General features: G+C 36.5%; 1 protein-coding gene across 5 annotated transcripts in view; it reads left to right on the top strand.

Moving 5' to 3' along the window:
• The window catches only part of LOC145663989 (uncharacterized), a 154,363-nt gene that overhangs the window by 122,072 nt on the left and 7,453 nt on the right, over positions 1-24,838 (top strand). For 4 of the 5 annotated variants that reach the window (XM_081730263.1, XM_081730262.1, XM_081730264.1 and 1 more), the window contains one exon: positions 2,685-8,324. The exons of the other annotated variant lie outside the window; for it this stretch is intronic. In XM_081730263.1, coding sequence (XP_081586389.1) covers positions 2,695-4,092 — 1,398 coding nt within the window. In that variant the 5' untranslated portion in view covers positions 2,685-2,694 and the 3' untranslated portion in view covers positions 4,093-8,324. Of the gene's footprint in view, positions 1-2,684; positions 8,325-24,838 lie in introns of those variants that run through there. 5 annotated transcript variants of the gene reach the window in all.

Here is a 24,838-nt window from a genome sequence, read left to right as displayed (position 1 = left end):
CGAGGTAGTCTTTGATTTTATCATTACAAATTTTCAGTGGGTTATAGAGGTCTGGAATGACGGCTTTCTGCACTCAAGTTGGTTTAATTTTTTCTTTCTTTTTTTTCTTGAGTGCATATACTGAAGTGGAAAGTAGAGTGTTTTTCTCTGTCACTTATAATTAGTACATATTCTGATGCAGAAACTAGTTCAAGTCTGTTATTCATTGACCAAGTGATGTTTTTTTCTTAGTGAAAGAAATATTTCTAAATACCTTGTTGAGTAATCTTCGTGTTATCTTTTTGAAACTTTTGTTATATAATTTAGGTATTGGTTTCCCATTGCCTATCTCAAAAATGTTAGTATCACTTTGTCTCATACTGTACAAGGATCTACCTATCTAATACTATTGAAAACTGGACTGGAATCATTACTTAACTGTAACCTAAATAGTAATGCATGGATACAGGCCTCCTTTTCAATTGATTCTGGAGGACTTGGTATTCGTTGGTTTATTGGTTTGACATATCCTACATTTTTAGCGTCATTCTAGGGATCCCGACATACCTTGGGATACTCCTCAATCGGGAAGATGAGCCTCGAATAGAATCTGATGGCAAGACTGCATATCTGGCTGGTTAAAGTCTTCCTGAAATAACGGGCAGAAGTTCACAATCAGCTTGGGACAACCCGATCATCAAATTATATCAATCAATGTTACTATGTGAAGCAAACAGTCAAGAGGACAAGACCAGAGTTCGCCTCCTCATCTCCAATTTCAGGTGCTTGGCTACAGACAGTACCATTACACACGCTAGGATTGCACCTTCCAAACCAAAATTTTCGTATTGCAGTTGCATTTCGCCTAGGAGTAGACATCTGTGAATCACATAACTGCTCTAAATATGGTGAATCAGTCAAACAGAAGAATCTACCCGGTCTCTCTTGCATAAATGGCTCCGATAACATATGTAAGACATTCCAACGTGAACGACATTATGTGGAGATCACTCACATCGGCGGAAGTTCCATCTGTTTGTGAACAGGCGGAATGTAACCGACTGACGGCAAAAGACCAGATGGCATTATGCTGATACCATGGAAGAGGGAGGAAGATATTCTCTGGGATTTCACTTGCTCTTCATCACGAGGAGCTATTGTAGCCCGCAGAGAATGCGAGAAAAAAATAAAATATAATATTCAACTTGATATATATATATATATGTTCGTGATCATACCCATTGAATCAAGAGATACTTAGAACCTAGAAGGTATCAATTTCATTTAAAGAAATAGACCAGTGTATTGCACAAGTTACTGGTGACGAACGGAATACTGTTTTTCTTAAACAGCGTATCAGCATAGCAGTTCAGCAAGGCAATGGCTTCCATTTAATGTATATTACCTCCTGGAAAATTATTAGAAGATGTTTCTTTTTCTTTTTTTTTTCTTTCTTTTTTTTTTTATAACTAACTGTGCAGAGTCAGTTCATCATCTAATAGACTTTTATATGACAATATATCATGTATCAACTAACAATGTTAAAATATCAAAAATAAAAAATATCTATTTATCTATGTCTTATCTATCACACACACACACACACACACACACACATATATATATATATATATATATATATATATATATATATATTCCAGACACCAAGATAAGCCAAAAGTATAGACTAAGCTGGTTGCACAAATGCTTCCTTTCGGAGTTATAGGCTGCCGAAAACATGAAAAAAATGAATTTTAGAGGTCCATAGCTCCAAAACAATGGGACGTACCGCAGTCGGGTCAGGACTTCACTTAGGAATTAATACGTGCGCTATCCAAAAATACATGTTTCAGAATCCTAAGGTACTCACGCAACTGTTTTCATACTGGGAGTTTAGCTACGGACTTATAATTTAAAGTACCGCAGGGTTGTGAGACTGGGATATTTGGATAGGACACATAGAAGATCCTAAGTGAAGCCTTGACCCGACTACGGTAGGTCCCTTTGTTTTGGAGTTTTGGACCTTTAATTTTTTTTTTTTTTTTTCGGCAACATATAACTACGAAAGAAAGCATTTGTGCACCCAGGTTAGTCTATATCTTTGGCTTACTTTTGGTGTCAGGAATAACCTCCCAAACGTTGTCGGTGTTGTTTAGAAACACCCTATACATATTATATATATATATATATATATATATATATATATATATATATATATATATATATATGATAGATAGACAGAGATGAATAGATATTTTTTATAAATATATAAATAAATATAATAAATTTATATATTTATATAAATATAGGGCTCAGAGCTTATGCTTGTCAATCATAACTCAACTTTTTTTCTTCTTTCTATGGGAATTATTCCCGAGAAATATGCTTTATTTCTCATTTTATATTTTATTTGTTTTCATTATGCTTTTAAAATGTTTTATCTGCACTCTTACATTACCAAAATCACGTTGAGGGTAATAGCCATATGTCTAAAATGTTATAGTTTTTGTGCTTTTAGGTTGCTTTGTTTATCAGGGCTATACAAATAAAATAAAATACTCTTTTTCCTTTTTTTCAACTTACATAGTCCCAAAACAATTGTGTTCAATTTTCTCGGTGTTTGTTATGTTTGTATCTTGATTTATTTATTTATTGTTTTGTGCACCTCATAATCTTTTGTTTTCCTTCGTTTCTTTCTTTCTTAGAAATATTACAATGGGAGGACTTTTAAGTGCACTAGGCGAAATTGCAGAAGGACAGCAACAGACGTCAACAACCAGAGCCCGAACATACAATTCAAATTCGGACGCATCTAATATATACACTTCCCCATATTACCAGTCTTCAGCAAGCCGAACTACATGGTCAAATTATGAAGAAACGCCAAGTACCTCTGCATATTCCTTCCAACCCACTCGCAGTACTTCGACACGTTCTTCCCAAAATACCAGTAGTACATCAGCATATTATTTCCAACCAACACGAAGTACCTCTGCGCACTCTTCCCAACCCAGTCGCAATACTTCGACGTATTCTTCCCAAAATACCAGTAGTACATCAGCATATTATTTCCAACCAACACGAAGTACCTCTGCGCACTCTTCCCAACCCAGTCGCAATACTTCGACGTATTCTTCCCAAAATACCCGTAGTACATCAGCATATTCCCAACCAACGCGAAGTACCTATGCATACTCTTCCCAACGCACTCGCAATGCTTCGACGTATTCTTCCCAAAGTACCCGTAGTACTTCGTCCAATGCTTTCCAAGCTGCGCTGAGTACTCTCAGACGTGTAGAAAGTGAGCAAATTAGTAGAAAGCTACGCAACACGTTGTTACCCACTGCTGTACCAGATGATTGGTCTCCAATGGCTTCAAATGAGACAGTCAAGTTCGTGGATGTACCACCTACAACAAGCGAATATATCAGCGTTAGTCATTTGTTCAAATCAAAAACTAAGAAATATTTTCAGGTTACAAGAATTGAACGTGTTCAAAACCCATTCTTGTGGGCATGTTATCAGTTAAAGAAAGAAGAGATGGTTAATAGAATCGGCGAAATAGGCGGTTGGGTCCGTGAATTACAGCTTTTTCATGGTACAAAGATGGCTAATGTACAAAGTATATGTGAAAATAACTTCGATTGGAGAAGATACGGGACTAGTATTGGCAATAGATACGGACAAGGAGTTTCCTTCACGAATGTATCGTTTTATGCTAGTCATTACACGGATAAAAATCGCAATTCTGAGAATGCTATGCTGCTTTGTAAGGTCATTGTCGGTGAAGAGGTCATCGGGAAAGAAAACATGATTCTTCCACCGATCAGTTTTGGTACGGTATTTACCTATGATACGAGTATTAAAGAAAACAGGCAGGTTTACGTGAAATATTCCGATAATGAATTCTATCCACAGTATGTAATCTATTACACTGCTTGTCCTCCAAAGAAGCAGCGAAAACGTGGAAAACGAAAAGGTAGAGGTTCGTTTCAGAATGCTCCGATTGATTTCAGCTTTGATGACTTATGGTATAACCATTATGCTAATGAGTATTATGATAGTGACAGTGATGAATATGACGATAACACTGCCTATTGGCACTATACATAATGTCATAAAATGTGTGATATTTGTTGACTCGACGTTTCTTAACTTTCATGACTCTAATATATTTTTCTCTCTCTCTCTTTCGAAATACCAATCTGTAGAACCTCCGTTTTGGTATTCACTATATGGAGCGCGTAAAATCGATATATAAATAATTTGACAGTTGCAAGTATTTCTGAAGATAGAGAGAAGGGACTTTTTTCGAATAACTAGTTTGGAAGTTTTATATACGTAATTACGTGTGTGCTAGGTTTTTATTTTACATGCGTCATGTTTATAATTTATATACAGGGTGTCTCAAAAATCCCTTGACATAGGGTAATTCTGTTATCATCAGAGTTACAACAAAATGTAAGAGGGGAAACTGTCTTCAAATATGATGTTTTCAATCTAAATCGAAGGAAATTTTTTAACTCGGGTGAGCAGTTTGGGTTGTACACTCTTTATGCGCCCAATATTAAATGAAAATGCCACGTTGTTATTAATAGAGGGGCTGGGGGAGGGGAGAGCAGGGCAGGAGGTGGATAAATTTTGTAAGGGTATGGTGAATGGGGTTTGGCCATCGATACTTTAGTGTAGAAGACAGTAACTTCATTCAATTAAGTTATGGGGTCAGGTAAAATGGCAACGTTGCATTTTCATTTAACATTGGGCGTGTTAAACATAAAGAGTGTACAGCCCAAATGGCTCGTCAAATTAAAAAAAAAAGACTTCAATTTAGATTGAAAACATCATATTTGAAGGCGGTCTCCCCCCTTACATTTTGTTGTAACTCTGATAATAACTGATACCCTATGTCAGGGAACTTTTGAGACACACTGTGTATTGTTACTTTTTTGGGGTAATAATTCTTAAGAAAGTAAGAAAAACTGACCGCTTACTTTATTTTAGAAAGCTCTTTATTTGTACTGAACAAAGGCTTAGAATTTGTACAAAGCAAAAAAAAAAAAAAAAAGATTTGTATGAAATAGATGCTTAAGATTTGTACGCAACAACGTGTTAGGATTTGTATCAAATAAATGCTTAGGAACTGTACCAACCAAAGCCTTAGCATATGACTAGGTTAAAAGTAAACTACTTTCTTACTCAATTTGAACGTTGTTAGAATTTTGTGAAAAAGGATTCAGTGGAAACTTTGCAAATAAACTTTACATTATATTTAAACAAAAATAATCGTTACAGTTGTAGGTAAACATTTCCAACTTGCATGTATATATTCTTCAAATCTTATAATGTTGCTATAACTTTGAATATGTTGTACATTTGTGATAAATACAAAGACTGAATATATTTTTAGCGATGTGAAGTATATTAAGGATAGAAATATAGAATGTAAGGACATATTACTTTAATGCAGTTTGTGGTTAAGAGCCTGCCTTACTAAAAATAACACAAAATTTACTATATATATATATATACTTGTAAACCAGCGGAAATTATTTGGTAAACCTAAAATTTACGAGAAAGGCAGAAGAGTAACAACTTTAGTCTAACTGGATATGATAATGAAGATTTGTAGTAATGTATAAACCCAGCTTGTTCAGTGTATCTACCTAAAATGTCTTTGTACAAAGTTTATATGTATTCAGTTTTTGTAAATATATACAGAGAGATTCTGATATATTTAAACTGAAAAAAAAAAAAAAAAAAACATAGAACATAGGTGAACCAAGTGTTATTCACTAAAGAGAAACCATGTGCCTTACATTATACATATATGGTGTGTGTAGTGTTCTCTTAAAGGACTTTATTACACTTCCCGTAACTTTTCTTTTTGTAAATTTTAGTGAATGATTTGAAGGGAACGAAGAATTTTAAAAGTTTAGAAAGTGAGAGAGAGAGAGAGTACATACAAAATGCAATTAAGTGTGCTAATAAGTGTTACAAATCTTTTCCGATGAGGCATCGTAGCCTGCGGTAGTCTGCATCGCGGACTATCGACTCTCTAAGAAAAGAAATATGGAACATAATGAAAAGACTGTTAACCTAATTTAGATTTTCTTGTATGAAAAACAAAACTTGTACTGTCCATGATAAAACTGATTAGTTGAATACATTTTTACATGTAAACAAAGAATAAATAAATAAATAGAATACTGTAGGTTACTTTTTTTTTTTTCAGTAGACTGTTGTAAGCTCACTTTTTCTCTCTCGAAACAAACTGGAGTATACGGTATGTGTATTCGTTAAGAAAATTAGAAAAATATAGCACAAAAGTCGAATGTGCGTTCCGAAGTTGTTATTGAAAAAGTCTATGTAATAGAAATGCCTATACTAGCAAGTTCAGAGGAATATAATCCTGTGAACTCTAATTTGAATTGTTTTTCTCTTTGAGTAACCAGGATGTATGTTTTCATAGTTTTTTTTTTTTTTATCTGGGTAGGAAGAAGTGAAAATAAAAAAAAAATGCATAATTTTCTCGGATATTATATACACACTAGCTTGCTTTCTCACAATGAAGTGCTTCTATATTTAATTTACCAATTAATATATTTAATTTCCTCTATAGAAAAATGAGATTAATTGCTTTGTAAAATATTTTGTTCTTGCAAAGGATAATCTTGGTAAGACCATTTAATCAAGGTAACTGGATAACATGTTTTCCATTTCGTTTTAATACGTACTAAATGTAAGATGATTTGACCATATAACAGGTTATGAATTTTTTTTTTTTTTTTAATTTTACTATGTTGATTACACATAACAGATACGGCTGCTTTATTCAAATTACAGATGTGGAAGTAACGTAAGTGTTTTCTCTCATTTTACTACTCTAATGTTTTATTAAATAATGTTATTGATTTATGTAAATACATGTAAAATGTGTGAATATATATATATATATATATATATATATATATATATATATATATATATATATAGGATGAAATCATTAAAGAGCTGCAAAAAAAAATACTTTTTAAAAAATATATTGTATTAGTCCGCTTTTTTAAAACGCTTTTATGTGTAAATTGTTAAATATTTTTCAGTGAAAGCTTTGATCAAGGATAGGGAGCTGTGTTTTACATAGAAAACTCAAAATTTTAATTCTCATTCTCCTGAATTGTAATACTGCATCTGAGGATTAGATGTTCTACTTTCCTCAGAAACAGTGGTTACTAGTAACTGTCGTTACGTACGATTAATATAGAAATTAATCTTCACTGTTTTACTTAAGTCTTCGTTTTGAGCAGGGTGTATATTAGGGTCGTATATATTGGTGAATGTACAAGTATGAATAATTTATGGTTTTCACTACAGTCCTGTTTAACTGAATCACTAAAGAAAAGCACGACTTACGAGTACAGTGTTCTTGGTGTAACAGTTATTTATCAAAGAATACGTTCATTGATACGATGCATTGGCTGAACTCACCCAGTTCCCAGTCTATTTTCAGCACAAGTAGTGTACTGTACTGTAAAGATGAAGAGACACCTGATAATTGAGATTTGTATACAGTATTGTGTGTATATACACATATGGTGCTTCGGTTAAACGAACATTTTTTTTTTTTAAAGCAGAGTAAAGTTTAATATAAATGGGACCTACCATAGTTGGGTCAAGACTTCACTTAAGAACTAATAAGTGCGCCATCCAAAAATACGTGTTTCAGAATCCTCAGGTACTCACGCAATATTTTTATAGAAAAAGTTTGGCTACAAGCATATAATTTGAATTACTCACCAATTACCTCTATGAAAATTGTTGCAGGATTCTGAAACATGGATATTTGGATAGGGCATATACTGATTCCTAAGAGAAGTCTTAATCCGACTACAGTAGGTCTCGTAGTATTGGAGCTATGGACCTTTAAAGTTCATTTGTCATGTTTTCGGCAGCCTATAACTCCAAAAAGATGGATTTCTGCATCCAGTCTATGGTTTTTGTTTTATCTTGGTGTCAGGAATCACCTCCCAAACGTTGTCGGTGTTGTTTTGAAACACCCTATTTATATGTAACCTCTGGTTTAACCGAAGCCCCATCGGTTAAACTGAACTGTAGTGTACGTGGTTGGATTGGTTTCAATGCAAATTTTATGTTCTTAAGCAATACATTTCGCAAATTCAGTAATAGTATATTGTATCACAATGTAAATTCAATAAAACCTTCTTTATGCAATAGTCATTTTATTGTTTTGTAATTTTAATATAATGAGCAACTGTACTGATCTTTTTAAAATTGATTTGTGAGCATGTTTTTAAAGAGTGTGCAATAAATATATTTTGTTCAGAATACTTTTGTGTTAGTAATTAGCTTCTTTGAGAGATACTAATAAAATAAATATAAGACAAATCACACAAATGTTTTTAATAATAGAATTGCGGTTTTCGGAATGTTCCTGCTACTGCAAGTAGTGTGTCTACATTACGAGAAAGAAATATGTCTTACTCGTTCAGACACTGTGACTCAACTGTTGCCACCCAGTAAACAAACTTTACACTCCTTAAAGACGAAGAATGGAGGTCTCCGAAGCCGCAGTTGCTTCCTCGAACGACACATACACACACAAAAAGGTAGGTACTTCTATTGTGCACCTCGTATATCAGACCACGTGTGTGTCAGTAACTTTTCTCGAAATATCTTCTTACAGTTATCTTGGCGGTATATTCTTCGTTGGTTTTGAGTTTTATGTGCTTTTCAGCACCGAACTTGTTTTATGAGACGTGAACCTTTAATTTAACCCTTCTGTGGTAACGTAGGGTCTACTAGACCCAAATTTTATATATATGGTGCCTTCCATTTCAACTCAGGCAAAAAAAAATATAAAATTGTACCATCACCATCTCAGATATTGTTGAAACTTTTTTTTATAGCAACTAGACATGTTTTTAAGAGACCCATATTTTTTTGTTTTGTCGAAAAAAATTTTCCTGCCAAGTAATGTGCCATCAAAGACGGGGAGTACAATTTATGAATTGTAGAAGACATGGAAAATGGTCAACTTCGGAGCCTCACCATTCGGCTATGGAGACAGGTAGAGTTATAATTCTTGTTGTGGTATGTACATAGGGATATAAATAAACTATATTTTATTATAGTTTGGTTTGCGCATGTGTATCTTTTTGTACATAAATTAACAAATGAACGTCAATTTATCTGAAAAGTCGAAGTTTGCGAATTTTTTTCGAGCACTTCCGGTTCGAATTTTAAAATTCTGTTTTCACGGTTTGTAAAACCTGGTTACCCGCTTTCCGAAAAAATGTTTGTATCGCTTCTGTGTGCAACCGAATTGTCGCAAAAAATTCGAGAAATTGTAAAATTTTCAAAAATCGCCATATTTGGGCGCCATTTTCTCGAAAACACCATCTTTTAAAGTTCTGAAATTTTGTCAGATGGTTCAACTTTACATGAATAATAAACACACCAAATACCATTCTCGACCAATGCTTCATGAATTAACTGCAGCCTTTTAAAGTTAGCGAAGTTTCGTTAACTTTGATGTCACAGTTAGCAACACTGGGAACAATAAAAGTGCAATGATTTGATGATGTTTGTGGTTCACATTCATTAAATGAAGAATAAAATGTTTTCTTGACTGTGTTTTTTTTTTCTTCATTATTTTGATCAAGAAGGCTCTCTGAAATAGTAAAATGGGCCTCCCCCCACTCCTTCGTTTTCTTAAACCGAAATAATCTGAGGTGGAAATTACGATTACGAAACACACAAATTTTAAGTTTACTTGAAATGGCCATCCAATAAATTCTGATGATCTACAGAAAGCCTGAACTATTACCTCAATGATGATTTGGAATGCTCCAGATAAAGTCTCAATTAAGTGCGATGTCATAATAGTGATCGAAAAAGGACAAAAAGTTAAAAAAAATCGAAACGTTTTCTTACGCGTTCCAAAGAAATTTACTGACTTTTTAAACAGAGCAATCCCAACATAAGAATAGGTCACTCGGAATTTTACAGTATTCGACTAAACTGGGTCAGTCCGCAACCTGCGAGGGAAGTGTGTATGTATGTGTGTGTGTGTGTGTGTGTATTGTGCAAATTTTAAGTTAGCTGCTACTGCGTTGCAACAAATCAAAGCTGCAGCCTGTATTGAAGCTGTCATGAGTGATCTATTTCCTTTAGTAGTATGATCCATAGAAAATGACAACTGTCTTCTTCAAGAATGTGGTGAATGTCCTGGAGTGGAAGGAATAAGTGTGGAGCCTTTAATTATTGATCCTGATGAAAATGAAAGTGTTACGTATGTCATATGGGAAAACAATAATCTCGTTTAAAAAACTGACACTTTCTGTTTTCGTATCGTACATTGTTTGTTTAATTGTAAGAATTGTAATTCATGACATCAAGAATTAATTGCTACCGAAAAGCACCATATAAAATTTCAAGATACAAATTCTATTTTACTTCATGTGGACTTCGCTGAAAACTGGACTGTTATTCTGCAAAGTGAAATTCAGAGTTATCACCGGAATATGAAACAACTGACAGTTTTGTTGTAGTAAAACACACGATTCGGCTCATGTACTCATAGCCATAGACAAGATACTAAAAATACTCGAAGAAAAGCGAAAATATATTTTATAGAAAAAGGTTTGCATACGAGAAAATAAGTGTCTACAATTTCCCAAACCGTGTCAGTGATTTCTGATGGTGCTGCATTCCCACTTTGAAAATCGATTTAAGATGTTCGAGATGCAGACAGGTCCAATAAAGCAGTGGTTTTGCAGTGAATTCGGCCATGCATGGTCTCTGCGACGGTATTAAGCGGGGGGGGGGGGGGGGGGAGGTAAAGAATGTGGCAACGCGGCATAACCTTAGGCAAATACAGATACACAGTATTAAAACCGCAGAAGAAAAAAAATGAAATGAAATGAAATCTTTAAGTTTTACGTCCCACGATTATGCCGGTTAGGCTAAAGGAGACTGTGATTATGAGAAATGAATGAAATGCAGAAAGTGGGAGGAAACGGGATAACCCCGAGAAAACCCACGAGCACGGTGTTTGTCCACCACAAAGCCCACACGGCGCGATCTGGGATCGAACCAGGGACCCCAAGCACCGGAGGTGAACGCTCTACCACTGAGCCACCGCGCCCCCACGAAAACCGCAGAAGAATTCGTGAGTATAGTGCAAGTACAAACTCTGGGTATTACTCTCGTTTTGTTGCCTGGAACTGAATTCGACGACTTCCGGAAGAAAAAAAAGGGAAAGTATGCTACCGGTAAGGCCGGCTATACACTATAAGATAGATCCTACGAAATCTCTTACGATTTGTCCTAGAATCAAAATCTCAACGTGTATGGCATCTAATCGCATGTCATTTCCTGTGTTCTGAACGATCCTATGAGATTTCTCTTGTTTAGAGCACGCTCTATTTCGGAAAGAAATTTCGTAAGATTTCGATTTAAGCGACATCAGGTGAGAGAATGTGAAAACAAAACAAGTGAAAACGCAACTGATGAGATATCTTCTGATCGTGCAGGTTTACTTTAGGTGTACCACTCGAAATAATTGTTGAAAAATTATAATTTGTCACTGTTTCCTAAAATATTTGCATTGACCGACATGAAAATATCAAACATAGCATAGATAAAATACCTCAAGGGGACCATCAAAAGCAATTGTTGATAAACTACAATTCTTTCACGATTTGCGTAGAAATACTGGGGCCAGATATATATATATAGTATAAAAACTATAATGCAAAAAAAACGCAAACCAACTTGCGCTAGGTGGTTTCTAGAAAGTACGAATGCTATCTAACCGAGTCAGAGCAGAGCGAAGCGGGGCTCGAGCGTCAGCGAGGGGGTGCGAGCGAAGGAAAAAGGCGCGTCAGTGAATGTAGTGAAAATGTGTGGGTTTTGGCAATGATACGAGTTTGAATAGCACATGTGATGGTATCGTGGTAGTAGCGCCCCACTTGTAAATACACCGGTGGTGGAAAATAGTATCATCGGTCATCTTTCATATGCACTCACTTAGGAAATGTTTCGCAGAAGGGGTCCAGAAGTAAGCAGAAAATACAAAATTTAAAGGAGAAATGGAAGATGCAAGTACGTAGACCTAACACAACCTAACCAAATCTAACCTAATGAAATTAACTAACTTAAACTAACCTAATATTAATAGAAGTAACCGTAATTCTATTACTTTTTGAAAATTGTGTTAGACTCATATACTATTTGGTCTAGGAATTAATTCGTGCGGTTGGTACGCACACATTGAAGCTGTAGTACAAACACAAAATACATAAATACCTTAAGAAAAATATTGTCCATCGCTAGCCACCACTTTCGCCCATCTGTCAGGCAATGTACGGATTCCGTGGCGAAAGAAGTCCTCATCCTTGGAAGCGATCCAGTCAGAGACCCAGATATCTTCTGAAGAAGTAAACCGCTGTCCAATCAAATCGTTGTTCATGCAATCGAACAAGTAGTAGTCCGAAGGAGCAACGTCTGGTGAATACGGCGGGTGGGGTAAAACTTCCCATCCGACATTTTCTAAATAGGTTTTGACCGGTTTTGCGACATGTGGGCGAGCGTTATCATGTTGAACAATAAGTTTATCATGTCTGTTCTCCCATTCTGGTCGTGTTCTGGCCAGAGCTTGCTTCAAACGCATTAATTGTCGTCGATAACGTTCTCCATTCATAGTTTCACCCGGTTGCAGCAGCTCATAGTACACCACACCTTTCATATCCCACCATATGCACAGCATAACCTTTGCACAGTGAATATCTCGTTTTGGTTGTGATGGACCTGGTTCACCTGGTTTCACCCAGGCCTTTTTTCGTTTAGGGTTCTCGTAATGGATCCACTTCTCATCACCCGTAATAATTCGATGCAGAAACCCCTTTCTGCTCTGTCGTTGAAGCAGCAATTCGCAAATGGTTTTTCGTCTTTCAACGTCTCTGTCTTTCAATTCATGTGGAACCCAATGTGACATCTTTTGAATCATTCCCATGGCTTTCAAGCGTTTGGAGACTGTTGTTTGATCAACGCCTAATGCTGCTGCAAGTTGTTCCTGCGTTTGACACGAATCCTGCTCGAGCAATGCTGTCAATTCTTCGTCTTGAAATTTTTTTGGCTGTCCAGCTCGCTCTTGGTCTGCCAAGCCGAAATCACCACTTCTAAACCGTGCAAACCACTTCTGACACGTTCGCTCAGCTAGAGCATGGTCACCATACACTTCCACCAAAATACGATGACTTTCAGTCGCACTTTTCTGCATGTTAAAGTAATGCAGCAGGACACCCCGCAAAAACACTTTATCAGGCACAAATTGCGCCATGTTCACTTAACTGCAAACTGGTGTTGTTGACGCTTTAATCCACTGCCCTATACTACGAACGATACGCGATGACAGGGGTTTGCAACACATGTGTGGATACACGGAAATGTGGGACGCTCCGTTCGTTGCGCCATCTCTTGTCCACCCGCACGAATTAATTCCTAGACCAAATAATATAATCTAACGTAACATAACCGTAACTAACCTGAACCAACCTAAATTAAACTAATGTGAATAGAAACTACCGAAATTGTAACATTTCTTAGAAAAAATAGCTGGACCCTTTCTGCTAAACATTGTCTCTCAAATGATTTTACACTAGTAACCCTAGAGTTGTAAACATAAAATACAGGTGTACTACTTTGTATTTATTTATGTTGTTTGCAAAAAATTTGTTCCTTATAAATATGTCTTTTCATGCAAAGTATTAAATTTTACTTGTAAATCTTCTAAAATGTGGTGCGCCAAAAGTATACTAGCACCCTTCTGACTTTTATGTTTTTTTCTTTTTCTTTTTTTTAAAGAGGTATCCAATTTAATAAAATAGCGCCTGATATTAATATCAGTGGGATGTGCAGTGTGGTTAGCATAGTAATTCCCTTTGTACTTTTATTAAATAGAACTATTTCACAATGTTGATAAACATCATTCGGTCAGACAGGAAAACTCTTCACGTGTATGGCACAAAAAGGGTAAGATTTCCTACAAGATATGTCATAACATTTTTCCGAAGATAAATCCTAAGATATTTCCTAGGATTGATCTCGTAGTGTATAGCACGCCTTACTGGTATTCAACGGTCATCTTTGGCTTTCGGAAAATGGCAAAGTTTTTATTGCATTAATCGGTCATCATGAACTAACTTCATGCTTCCCCCAAAATCGAACTTCTGCAATTCAAAGTGTAGATTTAAGAAATCTGCAAAAAGGAACTTTTGTTACATACATATATGTATGATAACCAGTGGTGCGTTGCAGAAATATTATGAATAAATCATGAATTATGTGAAGTTGAAGTGCTGTTTATGCTTCCACATGGACGTTCAGCATTTGTGACTATAGACAATGTGCTACGCAGGGGCGGATCCAGGACGGACTTCTGGAAGGGGGGTGGTATACTGCTACTTAGAGCTACGAGCTCCAAACTCTGAGAACGGTTTTATTTATATATAAAATAAAAAAGTTTCTTCCCCCTAGATCCACTCCTGGACGAGTTGTGAGTGAGCCAACACCTATTGGAGCACCTGCACGGTTACATGCTATTAGCGAAGAAGACACCAACCAAGCAAATGATTGGTCCATGTAAAAAATAAAAAAAAATAAAAAATCAGTGAAATTTTGTTTCCGAAGACCATTTTAAGTAAGTGAACTTGAAATTTCTGCGTTTCCTAATTGTAGTTCCACCTCAGATTATTTCGGTTTAAGAAAACGGAGTAGTAGGGGGAGGCTCATTTTACTATTTCAGAGAGCCTTCTTGATCAAAATAATAATAATAATAATAATAATAATAATAAAACAGTCAAGAAAACATTTTATTCTTCATTTAATGAATGTGAACCACAAACATCATCAAATCATTGCACTTTTATTGTTCCCAGTGTTGCTAACTGTGACATCAAAGTTAACGAAACTTCGCTAACTTTAAAAGGCTGCAGTTAATTCATGAAGCATTGGTCGAGAATGGTATTTGGTGTGTTTGTTATTCATGTAAAGTTGAACCATCTGACAAAATTTCAGAATTTTAAAAGATGGTGTTTTCGAGAAAATGGCGCCCAAATATGGCGATTTTTGAAAATTTTACAATTTCTCGAATTTTTTGCGACAATTCGGTTGCATACAGAAGCGATACAAAATTTTTTTCGGAAAGCGGGTAACCAGGTTTTACCAACCGTGAAAACAGAATTTTAAAATTCGAACCGGAAGTGCTCGAAAAAAAATCGCAAACTTCGACTTTTCAGATAAATTGACGTTCATTTGTTAATTTATGTACAAAAAGATACGCATGCGCAAACCAAACTATAATAAAATATAGTTTATTTATATCCCTATGTACAAACCACAACAAGAATTATAACTCTACCTGTCTCCATAGCCGAATGGTGAGGCTCCGAAGTTGACCATTTTCCATGTCTTCTACAATTCATAAATTGTACTCCCCGTCTTTGATGGCCCATTACTTGACGGAAAAATTTTTTCGACAAAGCAAAAAAATATGGGTCTCTTAAAAACATGTCTAGTTGCTATAAAAGAAGTTTCAACAATATCTGAAATGGTGATGGTACAATATTATATTTTTTTGCCTGAGTTGAAATGGAAGGCACCATATATTTGGTCTAGGAATTTATTCGTGCGGTTGGTACGCACACATTGAAGCTGTAGTACAAACACAAAATACATAAATACCTTAAGAAAAATATTGTTCATCGCTAGCCACCACTTTCGCCCATCTGTCAGGCAATGTACGGATTCCGTGGCGAAAGAAGTCCTCATCCTTGGAAGCGATCCAGTCAGAGACCCATGTTTCGATATCTTCTGAAGAAGTAAACCGCTGTCCAATCAAATCGTTGTTCATGCAATCGAACAAGTAGTAGTCCGAAGGAGCAACGTCTGGTGAATACGGCGGGTGGGGTAAAACTTCCCATCCGACATTTTCTAAATAGGTTTTGACCGGTTTTGCGACATGTGGGCGAGCGTTATTATGTTGAACAATAAGTTTATCATGTCTGTTCTCCCATTCTGGTCGTGTTCTGGCCAGAGCTTGCTTCAAACGCATTAATTGTCGTCGATAACGTTCTCCATTCATAGTTTCACCCGGTTGCAGCAGCTCATAGTACACCACACCTTTCATATCCCACCATATGCACAGCATAACCTTTGCACAGTGAATATCTCGTTTTGGTTGTGATGGACCTGGTTCACCTGGTTTCACCCAGGCCTTTTTTCGTTTAGGGTTCTCGTAATGGATCCACTTCTCATCACCCGTAATAATTCGATGCAGAAACCCCTTTCTGCTCTGTCGTTGAAGCAGCAATTCGCAAATGGTTTTTCGTCTTTCAACGTCTCTGTCTTTCAATTCATGTGGAACCCAATGTGACATCTTTTGAATCATTCCCATGGCTTTCAAGTGTTTGGAGACTGTTGTTTGATCAACGCCTAATGCTGCTGCAAGTTGTTCCTGCGTTTGACACGAATCCTGCTCGAGCAATGCTGTCAATTCTTCGTCTTGAAATTTTTTTGGCTGTCCAGCTCGCTCTTGGTCTGTCAAGCCGAAATCACCACTTCTAAACCGTGCAAACCACTTCTGACACGTTCGCTCAGCTAGAGCATGGTCACCATACACTTCCACCAAAATACGATGACTTTCAGTCGCACTTTTCTGCATGTTAAAGTAATGCAGCAGGACACCCCGCAAAAACACTTTATCAGGCACAAATTGCGCCATGTTCACTTAACTACAAACTGGTGTTGTTGACGCTTTAATCCACTGCCCTATACTACGAACGATACGCGATGACAGGGGTTTGCAACACATGTGTGGATACACGGAACTGTGGGACGCTCCGTTCGTTGCGCCATCTCTTGTCCAACCGCACGAATTAATTCCTAGACCAAATATATATATTCTATCTTTAGTTGGTAACATTGTACGAGCTTCATATTGCATTTACCTTTCAATCTAAATACTACTTGATGTGGTTGCGATCACTTTCAGTTTAAAGCTTTTCATTCTTGGATGGTCTGTTTTTTCTTAGTCTGGGCCAGGCAGACCCAACGTTACCACTCACGTTATTATTTGAGGAACAGTTTGTGTAGTGTTTGCATTTATTTTATGCAAATTTCAGAAGATATTTGCCACCAATATCCGTTTAGATACGTACTTTGTTCTGTGTTAGTGTAGTAACAAGGCTTTAAGTTACGAATCAAACGTTGAAAGAGTCCGACAGGAGTTAAAAAAGAAACTTGATGTTTCATCCCGTGAAGATGATGATGATGAAAATGAAGATCCTGATTTCAGTATTTACTGTGACCATGATACTGATAGTGACGCATAATCCAATAAGGAAGACTGTGTCAGTGATGAAACAAACTGCAGTCAATATTTTGTGGGTAAAGAAGATAAAAGAAAATGGAGAAAAGAAGTGAGAAATGTAAATGTCCGTACTCCCCTTGTAATATTGTGACTGTTCGTATATGTACAGTGTCCCAAATTGCAATGAATGCTAGGACTGTTCAGGAAACATAATCTGTGTTTATAAGCGATGCTATGTACTAACAGAAACAAATACATACAGAAAGTAACTGCAAAATATTCAGATCAACGATTTACAGGTCTTACCAGTATTTCTGTCAAATTAAAGCGATCATAGAATTGTTATATATATGGCTGGTGTTGAGAGATAGACCTCTGAATGTTGAGAGATTGTGGGAGCAAGATGGAACTGTGGAGATATTTTGGGCAACAATGTCCTTACAGAGGTTTCGTTTCTTTTCTCGTTATTTGCGATTTGATTACGTTGATACACATAAAGGAAGAAAATCCTTAGGCAAATTAGCCCCAATTCGTGACTTTTTTTGAATTATTTGTAAACAATTGCAAGACCTGTCTTTCAATTAGTATGTTGGCAACTTTGGATGAGAAACATATCAGTTTCCGAGAAAGATATGGATTTCTTATGTATGTGCCGAAGAAAACCGGCAAAATATGGAACTAAATTTTTAGTTTTGTGGATGCAACATTATACCACACAGCAAATATAGAGGTGTATGTAGGTACACAACCAGAAGGTCCGTTTGTTACCTATCTCAGATCAGTGCCTAGTGTTGTTTGTATTTAATATTGTAAATATAATAATGATCTAAAGCTTAGTTTACATCTTATCAGCCAAAAAAAAAAACGAGTCTAGCAGACCCAACGTTACCATTCATGTGATCTTTTTCTACGTTACCACTGTAGGGTTAACGTGAGAACCACATGAGCTTGCACCAAAAATCGAGCGTGGGTATTCCACACCGAACCAGCATACCATATAGCCACAAGAATGCGTTATTTATATCTCCTGTTGTTACAGTAAACTGAATTTATCCTGCTGATAAACTGGTGGAAATGCATTTACGAACACACCATATATATATCGTCCGATTCGAACAAAATTCTTATCACAGAATGTCTTTAAGATAGCATATTGATCTTTGAGGATCACAGCACATGGAATACGCATGCTGCTAGTTTCTGAATTCTGAAGGTCGTCGAGCAATATGACGAGTGTAGTTATGGGTGGACTATAACCAACATAAAGTCTAGCCGTATAATAGGAACTTGAGAGGAAAAGTTGTAACGTCAGTGGTTAATCGGTGATGTTCACGATGGAAAGCAGAAAATTCTCACAATCGTTCTTTCGCGACTCACCAGAAAGTGCGAGAACATAGATAATTCGGATCATCCTGACAGGAATGAATATTTTCCTGCACTATTTATTATCCCTGACACCTCCTCCTTGGCGAGAACATCTTTGGTGGTGCTTATAGAAATTGCAATGACGAAGCGAATACAGGTTCAGCAATGAGAGTCGTTTCTGTCTCTGGACACAGTGACGTCTTGTGTAGGGCCGGGTGAGTGGGAAAATCTAGCATGTGTACTTTCGCTCCCCACACATCCCGCTCGCATCTAGTATTCATTTAGAGGAGTATGAGTACTGCAGCCCCTTGAAAGCTCTTATTTGGCTTAGGACTAATGAAGGAGAAGCAGAATAGATTTTAAAAAGTTCTATTAGAAACTTTCAGATCAGGGTGGCCACTCTTTTGGGATTTTGAAATTCTCTGACTTTTCCCGGTTTTCCAGACCTTTCCAGAAAAGATCCCAAATGGGTATATTCGCATATTTTAAGCAAAATTCGTTACAAAGCTCTAAGTAAACTACAAACAGAATCACTAAAATTAAAAAGAACACTACAAAAGGTAACTACAGTCTAATTTTAATCTAATTTTCTAGTTTTCTAAGGTCTAATTTTAATCACTTACCTGCCAATATTTCTCCACCACTTATCCATACCACTTTGGTAACTAAGTTCAAAGATCAGTCCTATTTACAAAAGACGACATATTGTAACTGATTCCAAAATAAAGCATGATATTCACTGAACTGTTTTTAATATCTCATATCATACTAGTTGTTCAATAAAAGCCAGACTATTGCGATTAATACAACATTCATTGAATTGTTCAAGATCTCAAATGACTGATTTCCTCATCAAGTGCAGGCAGCCTCTCCTTAACCTCAGCCACAACTTCATTTTCTTTGCCTCGAGTTCAACAACCTTGCCCTTAATGGCATTTCTCTTCTTCTATTTCTTCTCTTCCTCTTTCTGGTTCTTCAAAAATTCAATGTAAACTCCACGAGCACTGAGGGCAGCATGAACAAATTTCTTTGTAATTTTGAACTTTTCTATACTACTAGCTGAAATTGTATCGTGCATCCTCCTTGGAGCAATTAGACTCTGCTCACTTTGATTTTCAATCAAACATTCTTTGTTGATTGAAAATCCTCTCTCTACACTGACATTCCCATGAGAAAGAATTAGGAGAAATTTCACAAAATCAGCCATTTGCGTTGAGCATATGCATAAATCTAGCATTTCTACCCAATGGTCATCTAATCTATTTTTTTTTTTGTCATAGGTCTTCATTGCTTCCAACACCAGAGGATTCAGAGAAGAAGTTTTAAATTCACCTTCGATTTGATCAGCCAATTTCTGGATCCACGATTTCCAGACAACTGGACATTCTCTTTGCAGCTACCTTGTCATCCACAAATACGCTTGGGTCCAAAAACGAAACTGCTCTTGTCAGCTTTGATTTCAAAGCTGAAGTCTCCATTATTTTCACTACAAATTTCTGACAACCTGTACGATAATCTTTGCGAAATTCAAGAATCTCTCTTCGAGACATAATAGCCAATGTTTACAAATTTAATTTCTTTCAGGTTTTCATTCTTCTGAAAATCAATGTTCACTAATGGCTTGCCTACAAAAGCACTATATTTCACAAAACGACCAGCTACAATGGCATGGAGAGAATTGTAAAGGAAAGGAGCCACTCCCTGAAATTCGCGTAAAAATGTTTCAACAGTCCATGCTACTGTTGTGAAAAAGCCTAGTTTTGCACCAAGCAACTTATCATTTATGAAACTTCGTAGATTATCAAAGCTTTTATATCCTGGTACTTTCCTCTCTTCAGCAGCCTGCTGCACGTACTTCATCATGTGGGGTAATATTTCCACGGCTCTCCATTTTCCGTCCATGTAATGCCGTAAAAAAATTATTTTAAGGAAAGAACATCCTGTGAACCTTATATAATCTACTCGACGAGCTGGAATCTTTGAATAAATTATAAGAAGCCCTCAGATATTCTAATTTCCAGAATGTTGCTTGCATGACAACTTTGAAAGCACAATTCATGGTATACAACACAGTCCCAAAACTTCCAATATCAAGGAGGATTGGATCTGAAGGTGAACTTGCAAGATATTTCTGCAAATCACTTAGAAACTTGAAATTAACATGACTGCCAATCATGGAAATTTGAAACCATTTTTTCAGGTCTAAACCTAAGACGCCAATCTTAAAACTTGCTTCAATGTCTGTACACGTTGAATGTCCGAGGAAAACAGAATTCAGATATCTTGACGAAACTTGGTTTTTATTTATGTCCCAAAAGCCAATCATGAAGTTCATTTACTACAATTGTGAGGCTTTAAGTTTTTCATCAAATCCAATAACGTGATGGCTGCAGTTTTGTAGTTCATTGAGATCACTTATAAAAAGTGGCCCAAGCCCATGAACAATGGCATTAGCAAACTTCGTACGTTGTATTGCATCTTACTACAAATTTCGCTATATTTACAACCATAGTATTGGGTAGCTGAAGGTCACGGGAACAGCATTGGCTGTCCCTCTCCACTAGCACCGAAGCACTGATTGATTAATTATTGCTGTGAGTGGGGTCTGGGGACGGAGAAGCTAAATGGCTATGAAGATTGTAAATACTTATATTTTCATCGAAGCAGAAATTCCCGGTTTTTCCCAAAATTCCCTGACATTTCCCGGTGTTTGTAAATTCCATGTTTTCCCGGTTGGATGGGTGGCCACCCTGCAGATGACCGTTTAACTTCATTTATGAGAATCAGTATATCTCAGTTCAAACCAGACTGTGAGAAATTTTTAAAAATGCGGTCAACTTCATTCATTATATTCCCCTATATAACCTCTTAATCATTAATAGAGCTTAACATTACAAGAATTTTGTAAAATTTACCGTTGTGATTTCTAATAAATTATATTGGCCTGCTTAACCCATTTTCCGCCGACGTTGCGTTTTCGCAACACTTCGTTTTTCTTTTTTTTATGTGCCATGTATTGAAAATAAACAAGGTACTTTAATATTGTCCACAAACTAAAAGATATAATTGTTAATTTTTGATTGTTAGTTTATATAAATTCATGTTGATAACACAGTTTCAGTTTCCTCTAAATGCGTAATTTTAAAGCCTGACAAGAGCATTAGTTTATTTGTTGATCTGGCAACACTGCATTGCACGTCTCGACTTGCTCCGGGATCAGAGTATCACAAAGGAGTTACTAGAAGACAACTTGTGCACAAAGTTTACTTTTCAATGTTTCTTGGGTGTTTACGTCCATCGAATGTTTAGTGTTGCGTTTCCGCAACGTCAGCGGAAAGGAAGTACTGAAGTGTATAAAAGTGACTATCACTGACATTTTTATATTTATGGATTTCGGTTTGCCAGTGGTTATTTTCCTTATTGTGCTGATTCAAGCAAACTGTGACAATGGCTCAACGTCATACTTTTCTAACACTCGAGGAAGCAGTGCATTATTTTTTTCCCAGACTCAGATAATGATGAAAAAACTGTAATATTACCTCCTGAACTTGCAGAAGTAAGCGATGAAGAAGAAGGGTACGATTGTGACAAGAACGATGATAATCTCCCGCGTGACGTGTCAGGTCAGCTTGAGATTCACCGAGCTCTAGACGACATGGATGAGCCTCGACCTTGTACATCAAATGATTACCACAAACCTCGTTCATCTTGTGGTAACAAGAGGAAGAGAATAACTCGTGCATCACCAGTTTTCAAGTGGGTGAAAAAGGACGCTCATTATTTGATTCATCCTGTAAATCGAGAGCAGAAGTGTGTCTCAAATGTGCAAGAATAACTAATTGACAAGAATAGCCTCGAACTTTTCAGCTTGTTTTTTGATAGAGAAATCAATGATCTTTTGGTAGAACAAAGCAATTTATATGCAACTCAAAACAACTGACATTGATTTAGAGCAACCGAGGAGATGATGAAGGGATTCAATGGTTTTCTGCTACTTGCTGGATACCATTCACTTCCGCAAGATGTACTGGTCCTTGGATAATGATGTGTCAGTTCCTCCTGTGCGACAAGCTGAGTAGGAATACATATAGAAATAAATAAAAAAAAAAAAAAGAACCTGCACTTAGCCGACAACACTCAGATGGACAAAACGGATAGAATGTACAAAGTTCGGAAGTACCTGTAATTACTGAATAGCAAGTTTAGTGGCTTCGGTGTATTTCGGCATAACCTAAGCATAGATGAGCAAATGATTCCCTACCGTGGAAGGCACTTCGCTAATATGTTCATGAAAGGCAAATCCATAAAGTCTGGATACAAATGTTGGTGCCTGGCTTAACATGATGAATACCTCTATGCTTTTGAAATATACGTCGGAAAGGACAATGATACAAGTCTTGAAGAAAACACAAATTTAGGGTTGCGAGGAAAGTGTAGTGCTGAATTTACTCAAAGTTGTTGACGAAGCTAGTGCTCACCGTATATTTTTCGAGAACTTTTTCACATCCTTGAGCCTTCTAACTGAAAAGAAGAAGTTGGGTCTATACGCTACCGGCACGATCAGAGAAAACAGCACTGGAACCTGATCCTTGCAGCCCTCGAAAGTCTTAGCAAAGCAAGAGGGAAGTAGCATGGATTACTGCTTTGAGGAAGATAAAGAAATACTCGTTGTTCGATGGAACGATAATTCCATCGTGGCGGTCGCTACTAATTGTAGCAATGCTGAACCAATTTCAAATGTGGGGCGCTATTCTCGAATGAAGAGAACTAAAATAACAGTACCACAGACAAATGTCATCAAAGAGTATAATGCTAACATGGGGGAAGTTGATCTACTTGATAATATGGTGTCGAATTATCGAGTTAAGAGTCCGAGGCAAAAAATTGTGGTGGCCGATTTTTGTGAACTTCATAGACGTGTCTGTGGTAAATGCGTGGAAATTGTGGCAGCTTGTACATCCGGAAGATAAAAAATCATTTCTCCAATTTCGCAGGGAAATTACATGCGATCTTCTGAACATTGCTCTTGCGTCTTCTAGACGACACAGTGATGGACCTACAGGACGTCCAAGCACATGTGCCGTTCAGACAGCTGTTAGAAATACAACTCAAGAAGTTCACCATCTCAGAAAATTTGAAAAGGGTCGGCGACGTAGGTGTAGGGAATGTCATAGTCAGACTATATTTTTTGCCTCACTTGTGATGTGCCATTGCATACAAAATGTTCAGAGGCATTTCATAAGTTATAATGAATCAATTTTGTACTCGCCTGCCAAAATGTCCTAAACACATATTTTGCTGTAATTAGAAAGTTACGTTTTACGACATGACAAGTTATTATTTTATATTATTCCTATAAAATAGTAATTTTGGTGTTGTATCAGGTGTAGAATGGTTGGAATAAAAGTTTCTTTGATTTTTGATTTTTTTTTAGTTTAGCGTCCCGTTCAGCAGCGAGGCTATATGGGACGTGGACCTACTGATTAACGTGGAATACGAACCACATGAGCTCCCGCCGGGAATAAAAGTTTCTATTCAAATATTGTGACGAAAAGTAAAGAAATATAAAGCAAAAACATACGGAACTGCCAATTTTATAATTACTTCATTAAGTACCACTTTCCCGCTAACGTAGCGAAAACGCAACGGCTTAAAACTCAGTGAAGATATCGAGATAGGACAAAATATTTTTTTTTATTGTATATATAGGAGCTTGATATCCCATAATATGCAAAATCTTCAAATTCTGTAGATTGAAAACAATAGCGGCGAAAAATGGGCTAAAATGATTTCTTTGGCTACCTCCTAAGTAAGTTCGTCCATCACCGTTATAAGGAGTGCTTGTATATGTATAATAAACGAAATCTAAAAATCGACAAAAAAAAAAAAAAAAAAATTATAGAGCCGCTTATATTCGAGTAAACACGGTAGCTTGCACATAATATTCTTAAAAGACTTGAATTTAAACATCAAAATGGCTGCGAGTAGTCATTTTTCTATTGTTTTCCTTATACTAGTGCCACTTGTGCAAACCATTCAAGAAATACCTGAAGCATGCATGTAACTGTTATTTAGCTGGTTTAACTGCACTCACATGCATTTTTT

This window comes from Thermobia domestica, chromosome 11 (genome assembly GCF_964235325.1).
Source record: "Thermobia domestica chromosome 11, izTheDome1.hap1.1, whole genome shotgun sequence".
Classification (NCBI taxonomy): Eukaryota; Metazoa; Arthropoda; class Insecta; order Zygentoma; family Lepismatidae; genus Thermobia; species Thermobia domestica.
Note: the sequence above shows the minus strand (reverse complement) of the source record. Positions and strands in the feature narration are given on the sequence as shown.